General features: G+C 45.9%; 1 protein-coding gene across 1 annotated transcript; it reads right to left on the bottom strand.

The window, feature by feature from the left end:
- Positions 1-1877: 1877 nt before the first annotated feature.
- On the bottom strand, positions 1878-16176 carry LOC113430392 (asialoglycoprotein receptor 1-like). The gene is given in 11 exon segments (XM_087947618.1): positions 1878-3368; positions 4692-4767; positions 4770-4797; positions 5811-5866; positions 5869-5961; positions 9285-9371; positions 10292-10363; positions 11118-11213; positions 12152-12268; positions 13090-13184; positions 15959-16176. Coding segments are annotated over 11 exon segments (891 nt in total). The 5' UTR covers positions 15979-16176; the 3' UTR covers positions 1878-3217.
- Between the last annotated feature and the right edge of the window lie 2140 nt (positions 16177-18316).

The following is an 18316-nucleotide window of genomic DNA, read 5'->3' as shown; positions in this document are numbered from 1 at the left end:
CCATTCTCCTGGTGATTGGCCCAAAGTCACCCAGCCAGCTTTCATGCCTAAGGCCTGACTAGAACTCCCATTCTCCTGGCGATTGGCCCAAAGTCACCCAGCTGGCTTTCGTGCCTAAGGCGGGACTAGAACTCCCATTCTCCTGGCGATTGGCCCAAAGTCACCCAGCTGGCTTTCGTGCCTAAGGCGGGACTAGAACTCCCATTCTCCTGGCGATTGGCCCAAAGTCACCCAGCTGGCTTTCATGCCTAAGGCGGGACTAGAACTCCCATTCTCCTGCTGATTGGCCCAAAGCCACCCAGCTGGCTTTCGTGCCTAAAGGCGGGACTAGAACTCCCCATCTCCTGGTGATTGGCTCAAAGTCACCCAGCTGGCTTTCGTGCCTAAGGCGGGACTAGAACTCCCCATCTCCTGGTGATTGGCTCAAAGTCACCAAGCTGGCTTTCGTGCCTAAGGCGGGACTAGAACTCCCTGTCTCCTGGTGATTGGCCCAAAGCCACCCAGCTGGCTTTCGTGCCTAAGGCGGGACTAGAACTCCCATTCTCCTGGTGATTGGCCCAAAGCCACCCAGCTGGCTTTCGTGCCTAAGGCGGGACTAGAACTCCCTGTTTCCTGGTGATTGGCCCAAAGTCACCCAGCTGGCTTTCGTGCCTAAGGCGGGACTAGAACTCCCTGTTTCCTGGTGATTGGCCCAAAGTCACCCACTGGCTTTCGTGCCTAAGGCGGGACTAGAACTCCCATTCTCCTGGAGATTGGCCCAAAGTCACCCACTGGCTTTCGTGCCTAAGGCGGGACTAGAACTCCCATTCTCCTGGTGATTGGCCCAAAGTCACCCACTGGCTTTCGTGCCTAAGGCGGGACTAGAACTCCCATTCTCCTGGTGATTGGCCCAAAGTCACCCAGTCTGAAATGTGGGTTCCTTGGTGCTCTCAGATCAGGCTCTTTCTTTAGTGATGTTTTGTGACTCAACAAGGTAACCTCATCAGTATGAAGTGAGTGGGTTATATGGAGGAGGAGGAGGAAGAGGGGAACTGTGGGGTCCTTGGTGCTCTCTGAGCTTGATTGCTTTCTTGCAGACGTTTCATGACCCAACTAGGGAACATCATCAGGGCTAGAAGGGAATGAGATGTGAGGAGAGGAGGGAGGAGGACTGTGGGGTCCTTGGTGCTCTCTGAGCTGGGTGGTTTCCTTGCAGACGTTTCACGACCCAACTAGAGAACCTCATCCGTCCAGTCGCTCAGAGAAACCCAAGAATTCCTGGGTGATTTTCAGGAGGACCAGCTCCCATTTTGGGGGTAACACTCCCCAACTGGTCCTCTGGATACTTTAGGGGGAATGAAAGCCCAGGTGTGGGCCTGTTGTCTTGTGAAAGGAGATGTCTGCCAGCCTGGCCGCGGTCAGTATATGTAATATTATATATTTTACGTTTTTAGCATATTTTTCCCTAAATAATCCTAATAAGAACAATTCTGGTTTTAATTCCATTTGTTCCTTCGTGATTTCTTCCAAACATTTTTTTTAATTCTCCACCAATATTTTGGGGATTCTGAGCAGGACCACCACATGTGATAAAATGTACCGTCCTTTTTTTTTTTTACACTTCCAACATGTTGGACTCATATTGGGGTAACCTACGTTCCCGCAGAAAAAATGGTAATCCAAAAATAATGAGTTGTGCAGAAATGGACAAATTAACCCTAGCTTTAAAGGACAAAGAATTATCAGAGTACTATATGATTTGGAAAATATTGATATGAATGGATTGAGGGAAGACAGATTACATAGTAAACAGTAAAAGAAGTAGTAAATATACAGTATATTCACATAACGTATTAGTTGTAAATATTGCACAAAATAATGTTACAAACCACAATCTGTCATTGTTGAAGCCTTTTAATTTTTTTCTATATTTGTTTTGTTTTAATTTATAAAATTAATAAAGTCTGTATCAAAAAGAAAAATGTCTGACTTTTTTGTAAAAAATAAAATAAAACCCCCTACCTTTTACGATGGAAACTTGCTAGGAATCTTTTGGGGAAAACAGAAGTAGGAAAAATAAAGAGAGTGGGAAGAGTCCTTTATTAAAATCTGCCCGCTGGGAAAAAAGGGGCTTTCTGATTTTGGGTTCCAGAGACTAATATAACCCTCCGCCTGCCATGTTGTCCATCTGTAAATCCTCGACTATTACCGCCATCACTGAGCCTGGCCGTTGGAGTCGTAAGACGGGATGAACATAACAAGGACGTCATCGCACAAATGACTTGATTTTATGACTTTTTTTTTTTGCAGCGGTAATTAAGCGAACTTGTTGGTTGATAGTTATTTTGTTTGTATTTATTTACTAGTGGCGGGGGCTGGACTAGATGACCTCCAAGGTCCCATACAGCTCTATTCCGTTCTAAATCCCTGATTGAGGGGCGGGGTTGGACTAGATGACCTCCGAGGTCCCTTCCAGCTCTATTCCATTCTAACTCCCTGCTTGAGGAGAGGGGAGATGGACTAGATGACCTCCGAGGTCCCTTCCAGCTCTATTCTTTTCTAAATCCCTGCTTTGGGTCGCAAAGAGACCAACACTCCTGAGTGGAAAAATAGAGACGTGGCTGCTTTAAAAAAAAAAAAAGCTTTATTGTTCTTTTAAAAGAAAAAGGGGGGACCTTGAACTCCTCCCCCAAAAAACCCTGAATGCTTTTACAGCTTTCAAGCCTGCTCTGCGTCCCGGGTGCGAGAGACGGGCTGGTGACACAGATTATTCCAAGGCTTTGCACGAGGCCGTTTCAGCCGGGGTCCCTCATCGTGGCCACTTTAAGACGGGTGGACTTCAACTCCCAGAATCCCCCATTCCACCATAACCTCCTCCTTCCTAGAGCGGAGAGATTGCAGAGGAAGGGATGACAAAGAGAGGAAGCGGGCAGAGAGGCTTGAAGATCTTAGCAAAGCCGACTGGGGAATTCTGGGAGTTGAAGTCCACCAGGCTTAAATCAGGGGTCTCCAACCTTGCCCCCTTTAAAGACAGGTGGACTTCAACTCCCAGAATCCCCCATTCCACCATACCTCCTGCTCCCTAGAGTGGGGAGATTGCAGAGGAAGGGATGACAAAGAGAGTAAGCAGGCAGAGAGGCTTGAAAATCTTAGCGAAGCCGGCTGGGGGAATTCTGGGAGTCGAAAACCCATTCACACATGCTGGGAAGCTAGGAGCTGGGCCTGGCTGTGGTGGGGTTCAGATTCCCAGCTCCATCTCGCACACCCAAGTGAAGGAGCGGGAACACGCGTTGTCGTTCCACAGGGCGTCCTCTCTCATGTGGGCGCAGTCCTCGCCGCCCCCGAGGCCGTGGCCGTACCAGTGGTCTGGCTGGCCTGGGCCCCAGTCCCTAAAATGGAAGTGGGGAGAGAAAGAGAGTGGGGAAAAGAAAGAAAAAGGAAGAGGGAGGGAGGGAAAGAGGGGGAGGGAGGGACGGAATGTGAGGGGAAGGAAGGAAGGAAGGAAGGAAGGAAAGAAAGAAAGAAAGAAAGAAAGAAAGAAAGAAAGAAAGAAAGAAAGAAAGAAAGAAAGAAAGAAAGAAAGAAAGAAAGAAAGAAAGAAAGAAAAAGAAAGAGAAAGAAGGAAGGAAAAAGAAAAAGAAAGAGAAAATAAATGGAGGGATGGAGGGAGGGAGGGTAGAAGGAAGGGAGGGAGGGAAAGAAGGAGGGAAGAAAAAGGAAGAAAAGAAGGAAAGAAAGAAAGAAAAATGAAGGAAAGAGAAAGAAAGAAAAAGAAAGAAAGAAAATAAATGGAGGAGGGAGGGTAGAAGGAAGGAAAGGATGGTAAGAGAAGAAGGAAGGATGCAGGGAGGGAAGGAAGGAAGAAAAAAGGAAAGAAAGAAAGAGAAAGAAAGAATAAATAAATAAATGGGAGGGAGGGAGCATAGAAGGAAGGAAGGAAAGGACGGTAAGAGAAGAAGGAAGGAAGGAAGGAAGGAAGGAAGGAAGGAAGGAAGGAAGGAAGGAAGGAAGGAAGGAAGGAAGGAAGGAAGGAAGGAAGGAAGGAAGGAAGGACGAAAAAGAAAACGGAATATCATTGAATAGCTTCTGGCACCACAAAGCAACCAACCACCTCCAACCTGATCCCACCCACCCCCCATCCCCGCATGATGGACTACAACTCCCATCGCCCCCAGCTCATCATCCCGTTCTGCTCCTCCTTTACCGGGTCAGACCTCTCTCTCCTCCATTTGGTTTTTCCCAGGTCTACTATCTTTAGGGCAGGCCGCCGTCGCATCCTTGGAGGCCCCTTCCCGGCCAAGCCAGGCAGGTGCATTAAAGGAGAAGCCCACCTTTAAACCCCCATTAAACCCCCATTAAAGAGGGATTTAAAAAAATATGTCCGACTGAACCCTTATTGGGGGTATTTCCCATTGCCTCCCCCCAAAAAATAGATACTATTGTTTGATCCGTGGCATAAAATAGAGTAGGTGGAGGCAGTTATTTCTCTCTCTCTGGGCAGGATGAGAATTATATCTGCCGAACAAAACTCCACCCTGGCAACAGGAAAGGCATCCGGCCAGTAAAACCCTCAAAACTCCATTCAGTTGCCCAAGACTCCACCCCACAAGGGTCCTTAAATGATGATGAGCCTACTGGTTAAAAAAAGAGGAGAGGACCTGGGGGGAGGGAGGGACAGACAGAGAGAGAAACAAACAATGGACCGGACTCACTTCGGGTCAACGGTATAGGACGATCCATCCACCCACTTCCAGTCCCCGCTGCTGTCGGTCAAGCCGATCCAGGTGTTGCCCCCAGTCTGTGGGTCTTCACGAAGGCCTGGCGTGAGAAAACACAAGCCGCTTACCGCCACGGCTGAGCCCCGAATCTCCCCATCGTTAAGCAAGACAGTTCATTCAATTTTGGGGTCTCTGCCCCTTCTTTGACGACCTTTCTCACCACGGTCCTTAGTGAACCGACTGCCGTTGTTTGGTCAGACGGTCGCGAAAGGGGAAGCAGGGACTCGTGACGTCCAGGGGTGGGATGCTCCTGGTTCAGCCCGGTTCTATAGAACCGGTAGCTATGAAGAGCAGCAGATACCTGCTAAGTTGTTATTTTCCTTTTTTCCCCCTCCCCCAACCATCAGCTGTTCTGCTGTGCCAGGAGATTTAGATTAGCTAAAAAGCAAGAAATGGTTGGATTTCTTGCTGAACCTTCCTAGCTTCTATTTTTCAGTGCAGGCTCAGGCAGCAAGATTGCAGATAGATCTCTAGTTGAAAAAAGTTGCCCTTTTTAAAATAAAAAAAATTCAACATTTACATACATGGTGAGTTGCGAATTCATTTTATGAGTTGGCTTGCAAGCAAATTTTATGTGACAGACTCAGGTAGCCGATGGCAGAGGGATAGATCTCTGAGCGAGTATGTGATTATGAGAGCAACTCAATCTGCCTGCCTGCATGGCCTGATTTTGGGTAAAAGTTGCTCTTTTTTTAAATAAAAAATTCAATATGGACATACATGGTGTGTTGGGAGTTAATTGTGTGAGTCTGCTTGCTAGCAAATGTTGTGAGTTGGCTTGCAAGCAAATTTTATGTGACAGACTCAGGTAGCCGATGGCAGAAAGGTAGATCTCTGAGCGAATCTGTGATTCTGTGAGCAACTCAATCTGCCTGCTTCGGGGTAAAAGTTGCTCTTTTTTTTTAATAAAAAAAATCAATATTGACACAAATATTTATAATATTTACAGACAAGCCACGCCCAGCCAGTCACATGACTCCCAATTAGGCCACACCCACAGAACCCGGTTGTTAAGAAATCTGGATCCCCATCCCTGGCCGCCAGCCTGCTTACCTTCTCGTCGGCCGAGTTGAGGATGACCAGGTGAGCTTTCTTCTCTTCGCAGTCTTTTTGGCCGCTTCCCAGGTGTCTCTGGACTGGGTGGTCCAGTAGCAACTGGTGTGGAAGGTCAGCCACCCTCGGGGGCAGCACCCACTCATGCTCCCTGTTGCGTGGGGAGACGGGAGAGATCAGGGCATAGCGGACGCCCCCCCCCCAAAAAAAGAGGTTGAGACTTTTTTTGGGGGGGGGAACCCCACAGAGAAGCTCAATGAAGAGGATTGAAGGCCTGCAGACTGAAACAGGCGAAGAACGGTTGCAGGATTTGGGTTTGGCTAGCTAGTCTAGAGAAGAAGGACTTGGTTGGGGGGGGGGCAGGATAGCAGCCTTCCAGTATTTGAGGGGCTGCCCCCATAGAAGAAGGGGGTCCATCTATTCTCCAAAAGTACCAGAAGGCAGGAAAATGGATGGAGAAGAGAAGAGAAGCAATCTGGAATTAAGGAGAAACTTTTTGACAATTAGCGAGTGGAACGATGAATAGAATAGAATGAATAGTATAGAAAATGAATAGAATAGGATAGAATATAGAATAGAACAGAACAGAATTTAATAGAATGAATAGAATAGAATGAATAGTATAGAAAATGAATAGAATAGGATAGAATATAGAATAGAACAGAACAGAATTTAATAGAATGAATAGAATAGAATGAATAGTATAGAAAATGAATAGAATAGAATGAATAGAATTGAATTGATAGACTAGAATAGAATAAATAGAATAGAATAGAATGAATAGAATAGAAAATGAACAGAATAGAGAATAAAATGGAATTGAATAGGACAGAATAGAATAGAATGAATCGAATCAAATCAAATAGAATGAATAGAATAGAATGAATAGAATAGAATAGAATGAATAGAATAGAATAGAATGAATAGAATAGAATTAATAGAATAGAATGAATAAAATAGAATAGAATGAATAGAATAGAATAGAATGAATAGAATAGAATAGAATAGAATGAATAAAATAGAATAGAATGAATAGAATAGAATAGAATGAATAGAATAGAATAGAATGAATAAAATAGAATAGAATTAATAGAATAGATAATAGAATAGAACAGAATAAAGAATAGGAAAGAATAGAATACAGAATAGGAGAGTAGACTAGAATAGATTTAAGAACAGAATAGATTTAAGAATAGAATAGAAAAGAAAAGAAAAAAGAAAGCCTTCAAGAAGAGACTGGACTGCCATTTGTCAGGAATGGTATAGGGGCTCCTGCTTGGATGGGGGGTTGGACTAGATGACCTACAAGGTTCCTTCCAATTCTGTTAATCTGTAATCTTTTGAGAATAGAGTGCAGAATATGAATAGAATAGAATTAAGAATAGAACAGAAAAGAAATAATAATAGGAGGGAAGGGAAGAGAAGAGAAGAGAAGAGGAGGGGAGGCGAGATAGAAATAGAATAGAGATAAAGATGGAATTCTTTTTATTGGCCAAGTGTGATTGGACACACAAGGAATTTGTCTTTGGTGCAGAAACTCTCAGTGTCCTTACGACAACGAAGTGATAGGTCATAGATCATAGTTGCAATCACTCATCATAAGGTACAACAAGTGATAATATTAAATACCAGTCGGAGGTGGCATTCATTCATTCATTCCTTCCTTGTAGTGTATATCAGAGGTGCAGCGACCCCGTGAGAGCTGCCTGCAATGAAATTTCACTTTAATGTATGCCGACCGGTGCCCGTTCCAAGGGACCATCAAGTTATTCTAAGTATAAATTCTAAGTCTAACCTAGTAGGAAAGAAGACAAGAGAAGGAAGAGAAGAGCAAGGCAGCCTTACTACATGGATAACTATTTTTTAGGCCTAAGACAGTCGTGTGTGAATTGGGTTCAGCAGAGTAAGGGCAGGGACTGGGGGAGGGACGGCTTAATTGTTTTGTGCGCCGCTACGAAACTAGGTGGCGGGGCTTAGTTTTTGGGGATGAAAATAAGGAGGGGGAAAAAAAATCTGCCTCTGCATCCATCGTTATTCATCTGGCTAGCGTCCTGTCAGTGTGTGAGACAGTGGAGGGCTGTTTTGGAAACTGAAGCCGTATTTGCTGTGTGAGCAAGGAGGAGACAGCAAGGAGCCTGGGCGTGGCTTAGCTCAACTGTTCTGTACTAAAGCTGGTTGGAGCTGCTGTGAAACTGAAACTCCTCTGCTTGTGTTTTGCATTTGGAAGAGATTTCTTTTCAGGTGGGGAGGGGGAGTAGAACTCCTTAGCATCAGAGCCTGTTAATAATAATAATATAGGAAATACTCTAAATGCTCTGATGGTCATTTGGAAAAAAAACCCCTTTCTTAGTGAGCCCATAGAAGCCAAGAGGAGAATACATACCAAATTTCAAATTTGTAAGCTTTATGGTTCTGGAGATTTTGTGATGATGCATGAGGGGCATTTTGTTTTTATATATAGATAGACGATAGAAGGTAGATAGATAAAAGATAGATAGATAGATAGATAGATAGATAGATAGATAGATAGATAGATAGATAGATAGATAGATGGATGGATGGATGGATGGATGGATGGATGGATGGATGGATGGATGGATGGATGGATAGATAATAGATAGATGATAGAGGATAGATATAAGATAGATGATAGATAGAAAGATGATAGAAGATAGATGATAGATAGATAGATGATCTATCTATCTATCTTCTATCATAGAGATAGATAGATAGATAGATAGATAGATAGATAGATAGATAGATAGATAGATAGACAGATGATTGATAGATAGATAGATAGATAGATAGATAGATAGATAGATAGATAGATAGATAGATAGATAGATAGATAGATAGATAGATAGATAGATAGATAGAGGATAGATAGAAGATAGATGATAGATAGAAAGATGATAGAAGAAAGATAGACGATGGATAGATGATCTATCTGTCTATCTTCTATCATAGATAGATAGATAGATAGATAGATAGATAGATAGATAGATAGATAGATAGATAGATAGATAGATAGATAGATAGACAGACAGACAGACAGACAGACAGATAGATGATAGAAGATATAAAAAGAAGAGATAGATGGACGGACAGAAAGAGAAGATAGATAGATAGATAGATAGATAGATAGATAGATAGATAGATAGATAGATAGATAGATGATAGATAGACAGATAGCTAGATGATAGAAGATATAAATAGAAGAGATAGATAGATAGATAGACAGAAAGAGAAGATAGATAGATAGAAGATAAATAGATATAGAAGATAAAGAGAATAGAGAATACAAGAGTGGGGAGGGGAGGACGGGAGGGAGGGGAGGAAAAATAAGAGAAGAGATGAAGAGAAGAATAGATGAGAAAAGAGAAGAAATGAAGGGGAAGGGAGGGGGGGGGGAGAGAAGAGGAGAGGAGAGCAATCATAAAATAAAGACCATCCGGCCGGTCTGGTTTTTTTTACCGTTGCTCTTCAGTTCGACAATTTCACAGTGCAAAGCCCTGGAATTCTGTTCTAGCATGACCATCTGAGTCTGGGTCATATGAAGCACTGGAAGAAGAGGAAGAAGAAGAGCTGGAAATAGAAAGAAACTTTACCCAAACACACACACACACACACACACACACACGCATGGGGCAAAGACCACCCCCCACCTCAACCTTGCCCTGATGCCTTCCCCACCGCCATCTCAGACCACAAAAAAAGTACTTTTAAAATGGCGGCCGCCCTTGTGTGCTGTCCAGTGTTGTCCAAAGTCGACAACTGGAAGGTGTGGGTGGGCTTCAACTCCCAGAATCTCCTCCCGCCCCCCACAGCTTCCAATGGCCAAGTTTGAAAAACACCGTATTAATCAGGGCAGTCGAATAAACCACTAAGGCCTCTGATTCAAAGGTGGCTGCTTTCATAAGTATCGGCAGCTCCCTTCATCGGGGGAGGGGGCATGCTGGCTGGGGGAATTCTGGGAAGATTCTGGGGAATTCTGGGAGTTGAAGTCCCCCCCAGCAAAGCTTCCAGTGGCCAAGTTTGAAAAACAACGTGTTAATTGATGGCTTAAAACACACACACTAAGGCATTTGATTCGGAAGTGGGTGCTTTAATGAGAAGCTGGAACCGCAACAGCTCCCTTTATTGGTGCTTGGAGAGGCTAGGCTGATGGAAGGGATTAAATTGGGGAGGGGGAAAAGGTATGTGTGGGGGGAGACAGGTTGGCTGGGGCGGTCACAGGTGCCAGGGAGCTGGCTCATGAAAGCAGCTGCCTTTTAATTTAAAAAAAAAAAAGCTGCTAGCATCCTCTCCCAGAAACCTCCTGACTTTGAAAGCAGCGGTTGCGTCCCCGGGATTGTGACGCTGGAGGAAGACAACAATGAGAGCCTCCCTTATTCCTCTGCAGGGACCCCAAGTCTCTCTCTCTCTCTCTCTCACACACACACACTGCACCCCAGCTGGAAGAAGGCTTGAAAAATCCTGACCGTGCAACATCCTATCGACCTCCTCTTCCAATGTTTTCTTCAGCTTCTCCAGTCTCCCCGCAGTGCTGTTCCCTTAAAGGGGACAAGAAGAAGGGCCCGGTTGGAGCGGGGTGGGCGGCCCATTCCCACGGTCCCTGAGCCGAGAAGGAGGACCCCTCCTCCCTTGGCAGAAATCACACCCCTCCTTATGACCCTCCCCAAGAGAAAGATGGCCCCATCTAACGCCCCCCACGCCAGTGGATTCCATATCCCACCTGGGAAAGTGTAGCCCTAAGGATGCGGTGCTACCAGTAGCTCTGAAGAACACCGGCTAAGTTGCTATTTTTCCTTTCTTTTTTCCTCCCCAACCATCATCTGTACTACTGTGCTGGGAGATTTAGATTAGCTAGGAAGCGGGAAACGGTTGGATTTCTTGTTTTATAGCTAACCTAAAAGCAGAGCTGAACCTTCCTTAGGACTGAACCTCCTATTTTTCAGTGCAGACTCGGGTAGCCGATAGCAGAATGGTAAACCTCTGAGTGAATCTGTGATTCTGCGAGCAACTCAATCTGCCTGCCTGCTTTGCCTGATCTTGGGGAAAAATTGCTCTTTTTAAAATAAAAAATAAAAAAAAATATTTACACTATTTACATACAAGCCATGAAACTCACATGACCATCAAGCCACACCCACCAATTAGGCCACGCCCACAGAACCGGTGGTGAAGAAATTTGAATCCCACCCCTGTGTCGCCCCGGAGATGGGGCTGGAGGGGGGGGGAGAAGGAAGGGGTGGGGGGGGCTTGCATGCTGCTTCTCTCCCCTCCCCCTCCTCTCCGGCTCCTTACTTTTGGCTTTGAGGCTGGTGAGCTCCTCCTTGATCGTCTGAGTAATATTCTGCACGCCTGTCTCAGTTCCCTGGAGACTCCTGCTGAACTGAACATCTGGAGTAAAAGAGAGGGAAGGAGGAAGCAGATCTCAGGGAGTGGGGTGACTTAGTTTTGGGGGAGGAAAACCAGGAGGGGAATAAATTCTGCCTCCGCCTCCCAGCATTCATCTGGCTAGCGTCCTGTCAAGTGTGGGAGAGGGTGGAGGGCTCTTTGGAAACTGAAAGAGTATTTGGTGGGTGAGCAAGAAGGAGACAGCAAGGAGCCCGGGGCGTGGCTTAGCTCAACTGCACATTAGATGTATCTCGACGTAACCGTGAGTTATACCTTGAGGATGCCTTATGATCCAACAAAGAAACTTTGTACGGAAGCCTTGGTAGAGTTTATCTAACTGTTTTTGTATTCGGCCAGAAATTTACAAACAGAACAGAGCCCCTAGAAGCTAAGAGGAACATCCGTGCCCAATTTCAAGTTGGTCGGCTTGACGGTTCTGGAGATTTTATGATGATGCATTTCGCTCTTATACAGAGAGATTCCTACAACACCTGAAACCCAGGTTAAAAAACAAACAAACCCACAGCAGTTGCTTGAATATATTGCCATCCCATAGGTGTCTGCATGGACCAATCCACATTTTTCTTCTTCAAATCCATTGTCAATTAGGACGGAAACTACGGGCTCGATTATGATTGTAAATCAAGGACTACTTATAGGTGGGGTTGGGCTAGATGATGTGCAACAGCCCCCTCGCTTTGGCCGATGCCTACAACACCCAATACTCAGATCAAAACCAAAAACACAACGATTGTCTCCGTTGAGAACCATCCCAGCAGCTTTGGGGTTTCGCATGGACCAACCCACATTTCTCTTCTCCCGTCGACTTCCTGTCTTGCAACACACCTTCTCCAGCTTCGGGCTCTGCCTCCCCTTCCCCTCCTCCCTTAGGGCCTTGCCCAAGCCACGTGTCTCGGCTTCCGTCCAGGTGACGCCCTCACCTTGAAAGCCCAGGATGCTGACCGAGAGGATGAGCACACCGCTGAACACCATTAAGACCAGTAGGAGCCGGCTGGTGGGACAGAAGCGTTGCAGGAACGGCTTCAACAACGGGAAGTCTGTGCGTGAAGAGAAGGATGTCCTGAAGACACACACACACACACACACACACACACTCCTACCCATCCTTCGAGGATCAGAAATGGACATTTGCAGGGTGTGTGTGTGGAGTGGGGTCAGAGGAACAAGGGGCAAGAATCTCTAAGACGTCCTGCCACCATGGGTTCCACCCCACCAACGGGTGGTGAGATGCTTCCAGCTTGCCGAGTTTTGGGCAAACAGGAGTGCTGATGATCAGCTTATCCTGTCCTTTTCCCCCCCAATTTTTATTTTATTTCAATCTACATATAACAACCATACATTAACAGTGTGGCATCCATATATCACACATCTCTCCTTGCATTCTACTCCTATTAATTCATACTTCTTCAATGTTTATTTTCAACCTTACTCTCTCCAAATGCCTACCGCCCTCTCCGTTAAACATCACCTAATAATTCCATGATTCAATTTTATCCCCGTTTTCGTTTTATTTATTTTTTAAATGAAAAATTCCCGTTTGGCAAGCCACGTGGTTCCAGGTTTCGCCTCTCGATGCAAACATGACTATAGTTACCTATTCGTTTTATTTGTTTAATTTCCTATTGCATCACCCTTGTCGTTATTAAATATTAAGCTCACCTTATCCAATCCCCACTCGTGTTCTCATATCTTATTTTACAATATTAGCTAAAATTCTCACCTCAGTTTCTAGTTTCCTGTCCTGCTTTGTAGCTCATTTCAATCACGCCATGCAGCAGATTTCTCTCGCCAAACCAGTCGTGAAACCGGCGGACTCCCCCACCCCCACGGTGTAGGATTCGAATCTGCTTCCGAGTACCTTTTTCGAAGTGCGTTTCGTACTCCTTCTCTACGTTGGCCGGCTGGTAGTTCTCATACGTCTCCGATGGCATGGGGGCCTCGGAAGCGTCCATGCTGGGAGGAAGGGGCAGAAGTGGGTAGGTGGGTGGGAGGGTGGGTGGGAGAAATTGTAGGGGGTGGGGACAGGCAGATAACAGATCACAGATCATCAGACTTGGAAGGGACCTTGGAGGTCATCTAGTCCAACCCCATACAGAATAGAGTAATAGAATAGAATGTAGAATAGGACAGAATAGAATAGAATAGATAACAGATCATCAGACTTGGAAGGGACCTTGGAGGTCATCTAGTCCAACCCCATACAGAATAGAATAATAGAATAGAATGTAGAATAGAACAGAATAGAAATAAGAATAGAATAGAATATAGAATAGAATAGAATAGAATAGAATAGAATAGAATAGAATAGAATAGAATAGAATAGAACCATATTGGAATATAGTATAGAATAGAATAGAATAGAATAGAATAGAATAGAATAGAATAGATAATCAGAGTTGGAAGGGACCTTGTAGGTCATCTAGTCCAGCCCCCCACCCTCAAATACTGGAAGACTGTTCTCCTGTCTGCCCTGGTCCTTTTGTTCATGAAAATCAGATTAAAGTCAGATGAACAGAGTTGGAAGGGACCTTGGAGGCCATCTAGTCCAACCCCCCGCCCTCAAATATTGGAAGACTCCTCTCCTGCCTCCCCTGGTCCTTCTCTTCCCTAGACTAGTCAGGCCCAGTTCCTGCAACCGTTCATCAAATGTTTTAGTCTCCAGTCCCCTCATCCTCCTGGTTGCTCTTCTCTGCACTTTTTTCTAGTGCTTTTTTATAGTGCGGTGACCAAAACTGGATGCAGGACTCCAGGTGTGGCCTTAATAAGGCTTTACAGAGTGGTATTAGTCCCTCCCTTGATCTGGATTGTATCCCTCTGTTAATACAATTTAGGATTGCATTAGCTTTTTTGGCTGCTGCTGCTGCACACGGCTGGCTCCTATTTAGCTGGTTGTCCACTAAGACTCCAAGATCCCTCTCTCAGTTCCTGCTATTGAGCCTGGTTTCTCCTATATGTCTATATGTGTCCTTTGGTTTTTCCTGTCTAAGTGTAGGACTTCCCTTTTCTCCATGTTGAATTTTGTTAGATACGGCCCAGGGTTCTAGTCTGTCAAGATCCCTCTGGATCTTGAGCCTGTCTTCTTGGGTGTTGGCTGTTCCTGCCAGCTTAGTATCACCTGCAAATTTGGTAAGTTCCCCTTCAATTCCCTCATCTAAGTCATTAATGAAGATATGGAAGAGTCCTGGGCCTAAGAGGGAACCTTGTGGCACCCCACTGCTTCCTTCCCTCCAGGTAGACTTAGACCCATTAAGGGCTACTCGTTGAGTACGGTTTGCCATCCAGTTGCGAGTCCATCTAGTGGTGGTGCTATCTATTCCACCTTTTTCTACCTTACTAAGGTTTTGGTCTACTTTGTCGAATGCCTTGCTGAAATCTAAATATGTTATGTCCACAGTACTAATTAGTGCATACAAAACATTTGCTAGACCAATACTTGAATACAACTCATCAGTCTGGAACCTGCATTACGTATCTTAACAGTTGAGAAAGTCCAGAAATATTTCACAAGAAGAGTTCTCCACTCCTCTACTCGTTGCAGAAGACCTTATGCCACCAGACTCGAAATTCTAGACCTAGAAAACTTTGAATTACGCCGTCTTCGGTCTGATCTAAATATTGTATATAAAATCATGCATTGCAATGACTTACCTGTCAATGAATACTTCAGCTTCAACCATAACAACACAAGAGCAAACAATAGATACAAACTCAAGGTAAACTGCACCAAACTTGATTGCAGGAAATACGACTTCAGCCACAGAGTGGTCAATGTCTGGAATCCTCTACCTGACTCTGTGGTTCCTTCCCCAAACCCCAAAAACTTTAACCTTAGACTGTCTACTATTGACCTCACCCCTTTGTCCAAGAGGTCTGTAGGGGGCGTGCATAAGCGCACCAACGTGCCTACCGTCCCTGTCCTATTGTTTCTTTTATTTTTCTTATATGTACCCATTTCATGTATTCATAACTATGTATATACTTATACCTGTTATCTTATAATCTCTTGACAAATTAATTAATTAAATAAATAAATATACACACACACACCCTCTGCCGTGGTGCAGGAGGCCGAGTAGGCCACGCCTACCATGGACAGGCCCACCCAGCTGAGAACCGGTTGCTAAATTTTTTGAAGCCCACCCACCCCCTCTCCCCCAGGGTTGGACTAGATGACCTCCAAGGTCCCTTCCAACTGGATGATTCTCTGAAAGCGCCAAGCAGGGTATATTTCCAGTTCAGTGCAAAGAAGGGTTTAGAGAAGGAGAGGGGACAGGGGAGAAGTCTCTTCCAGTATCTGAGGGGCTCCCCCACCACCCCAAAAAAAGAAGAGGAAGGCAGGACAACCGAATTTAGAATAACAAGAGTGGGAAGGGACCTTGGAGGTCATCTAGTCCAACCCCGCACAGGACCAGAAGCAACGGGGGCGGGGGGGTGGAGGGAAGCAACCTGGAACTAAGGAGAAACTTCCTAACAGGGAGGAGAATTAACCCGTGGAACTGCTGGCCACCAGAAGGTATGGGCTGCTGCTTCCATCCGGGGAGGCTTTTAGGAAGAGATCGGGCCTCCATTTCTCCAGAGCCTCCTGCTTCAGCAGGGGGTTGGGCTACATGACCTCCAAGGTCCCTTCCGACTCCGTAATTCCGTGGTTCGCCCCACGGTGCGTCTCTCTCTTTGGGACTCGGGGATTTGGGGGGGAGGAGGAGGAAGGCCACATCCTGGCTACTCACTTGACCACGGAAGTTGCCATGCTTCCCCGCTCTCCCTTCTCTTTCCTTCGTGGCACCTGTAGGCCACACCTGCCAACCGTGGTTAGGCGGCTGTCCCGGGAAAAGTTTGGGCCCAGCGACGGTTCGGCACTAAATGTATGGAGGGCTGCTGCGAAAGGAGGGCTAGCCTGAGCAGGAGGGACCAGCCTGCAGGAGTAAGCAATGGGGCCACGTTTGTCCTTCCCTCTCCCCACGGGACCTTTGCTCTGTCAATATTATTTCGTTCCAGAGTGTACAATTTGCCAAAATTAAAAAATAAACACACACACACACACACTGTAAATTGGAAGCAGCTCGGTGTTTCACAACCTTTCGTGGCTTGAAGTTGGCTGGACTTCAACTCCCAGAATTCCCCCCAGCCAGAATTCTGGGAGTGGAAATCCCCCCATCTTCAAGTGGCAAAGGTTGAGAACGATCCCCTTAGAAAGGGGACATTAAGAAAGGCAGGATAGAAGGGAGGGAGGGAGGGAGGAGAGAGAAAGGAAGGGAAGGGAAGAAATAAAAAGGAAGGAAGGAAGGAAGGAGAGAGAAAGGAAGGACGGAGAGAAAAAGGAAAGAAAGAAAGAAGGAAGGAGAGGGAAAGGAAAGAAGGAAGGAAGATAGGAAGGAAGGAAGGAAGGAAGGAAGGAAGGAAGGAAGGAAGGAAGGAAGGAAGGAAGGAAGGAAGGAAGGAAGGAGAAGGAAAGGAAAGAAGGAAGGAAGGACGGAGAGAGACAGGAAAGAAAGAAAGAAGGAAGGAAGGAAGGAAGATAAGAAGGAGAGAGAAAGGAAAGAAGGAAGGAAGATAGGAAGGAAGGAAGGAATGAGAGGGAAAGGAAAAAAGGAAGGAAGGAAAGAGAAAAAGGAAAGGAAGAAAGAAGGAATGAAGGTAGGAAGGAGACAGAAAGGAAAGAAGGAAGGAAGGAGAGACAGGAAAGAAGGAAGGAAGGAAGATAGGAATGATGGATGGAAGGAAGGAAGGTAGAAAGGAAGGGAGGGAGGAATAAACCTCAAAGATTTCCAGCAATTGGAAGCTCACCAGGATAGAATTGGGAGTAAACAGCTAAAGAGCTTCTGCCAAAGGCATGGACCTCTGCTCCCATAATCCTCAGCTCCCGGCACCCATGTTTGCCAGGGTGATGGCCAAAACAAGTCCAGATGCCAGCTGAAAAGCTGCCATTGAAGCTTGACCAGGACCAGGCAAGGGCAGTGAAGTTGGCTTAGCAAACGATGATTTGGTTACCACACAATGTAAAAAAGAAGAGACTGGACTGCCATTTGTCAGAAAGGGTGTAGAATCTCTTGCTTGGGGGAGGGGTCAGACTAGATGACCTACAAGGTCCCTTCCAACCCTATTAATCTGACTTTAATCTGATTTTAAGGAACAAAAGGACCAGGGGAGACAGGAGAGCAGCCTTCCAATACTTGAGGGCAGGGGGGGTTGGACTAGATGACCTCCAAGGTCCCTTCCAACTCTGTTAATCTGACTTTCATCTGATTTTAATGAACAAAAGGACCAGGGGAGACAGGAGAGCAATCTTCCAATATTTGAGGTCGGGGTTGGACTAGATGACCTATAAGGTCCCTTCCAGCTCTGTTCATCTGACTTTCATCTGATTTTAAGGAACAAAAGGACCAGGGGAGGCAGGAGAGCAATCTTCCAATATTTAAGGTCGGGGTTGGACTAGATGACCTCCAAGATCCCTTCCAACTCTGTTCATCTGACTTTAATCTGATTTTAAGGAACAAAAGGACCAGGGGAGACAGGAGAGCAGCCTTCCAATATTTGAGGTTGGGGGAGGGTTGGACTAGATGACCTACAAGGTCCCTTCCCACCCTGTTAAATTCATCTAATCAATGGGTCGGTCCGGAAGGAAACCCCCCCAGGGCTCAAAACTCACCTTCTTATGTCCACAGCGGAGGCAGCTTCTCCCGAGTTCGCTGTGGCCCCGGGGTTCTTCTTCATCGTGGACCCCGAGCAAGGGAGCACCGGTCGGTTTCTGGGAGAAGCTGTCGAAGAGGAGATTGTGATGGAAGGTGACGGGGTTTTTGTTCCTCTTTCTCGCTTTCGTTTAAGAATATTCGGGGCTCTGAGGAAGTTCCTCCCTCCCTCCTGACTGGGGTGGGGGAGGAGAAGAAGGGGGGAAGGGGAGGGAAGGGAGGGGAGATAAATTCCTGGGCACTTTCACTTCCTCTTCCATTCTCCAAAATCCCCGTCAATCATTTTTCCTGGAACTCCTGGACGAGGTGGGAGGGAGAGTCCTCCTCGTGCAAATGCTCGCTTAGCAACCAACCTTGCAAGAGACCCCGGAAGCCCTATGGCTGTGGGGGAGCCCCAAA

The sequence above is a fragment of the Notechis scutatus genome, chromosome Z, assembly GCF_049901735.1.
Source record: "Notechis scutatus isolate UNSWTSFEM ecotype Mainland chromosome Z, rNotScu1.2, whole genome shotgun sequence".
In the NCBI taxonomy this organism is placed as follows: Eukaryota; Metazoa; Chordata; class Lepidosauria; order Squamata; family Elapidae; genus Notechis; species Notechis scutatus.
This window is presented reverse-complemented; position numbering and strand designations above follow the sequence as displayed.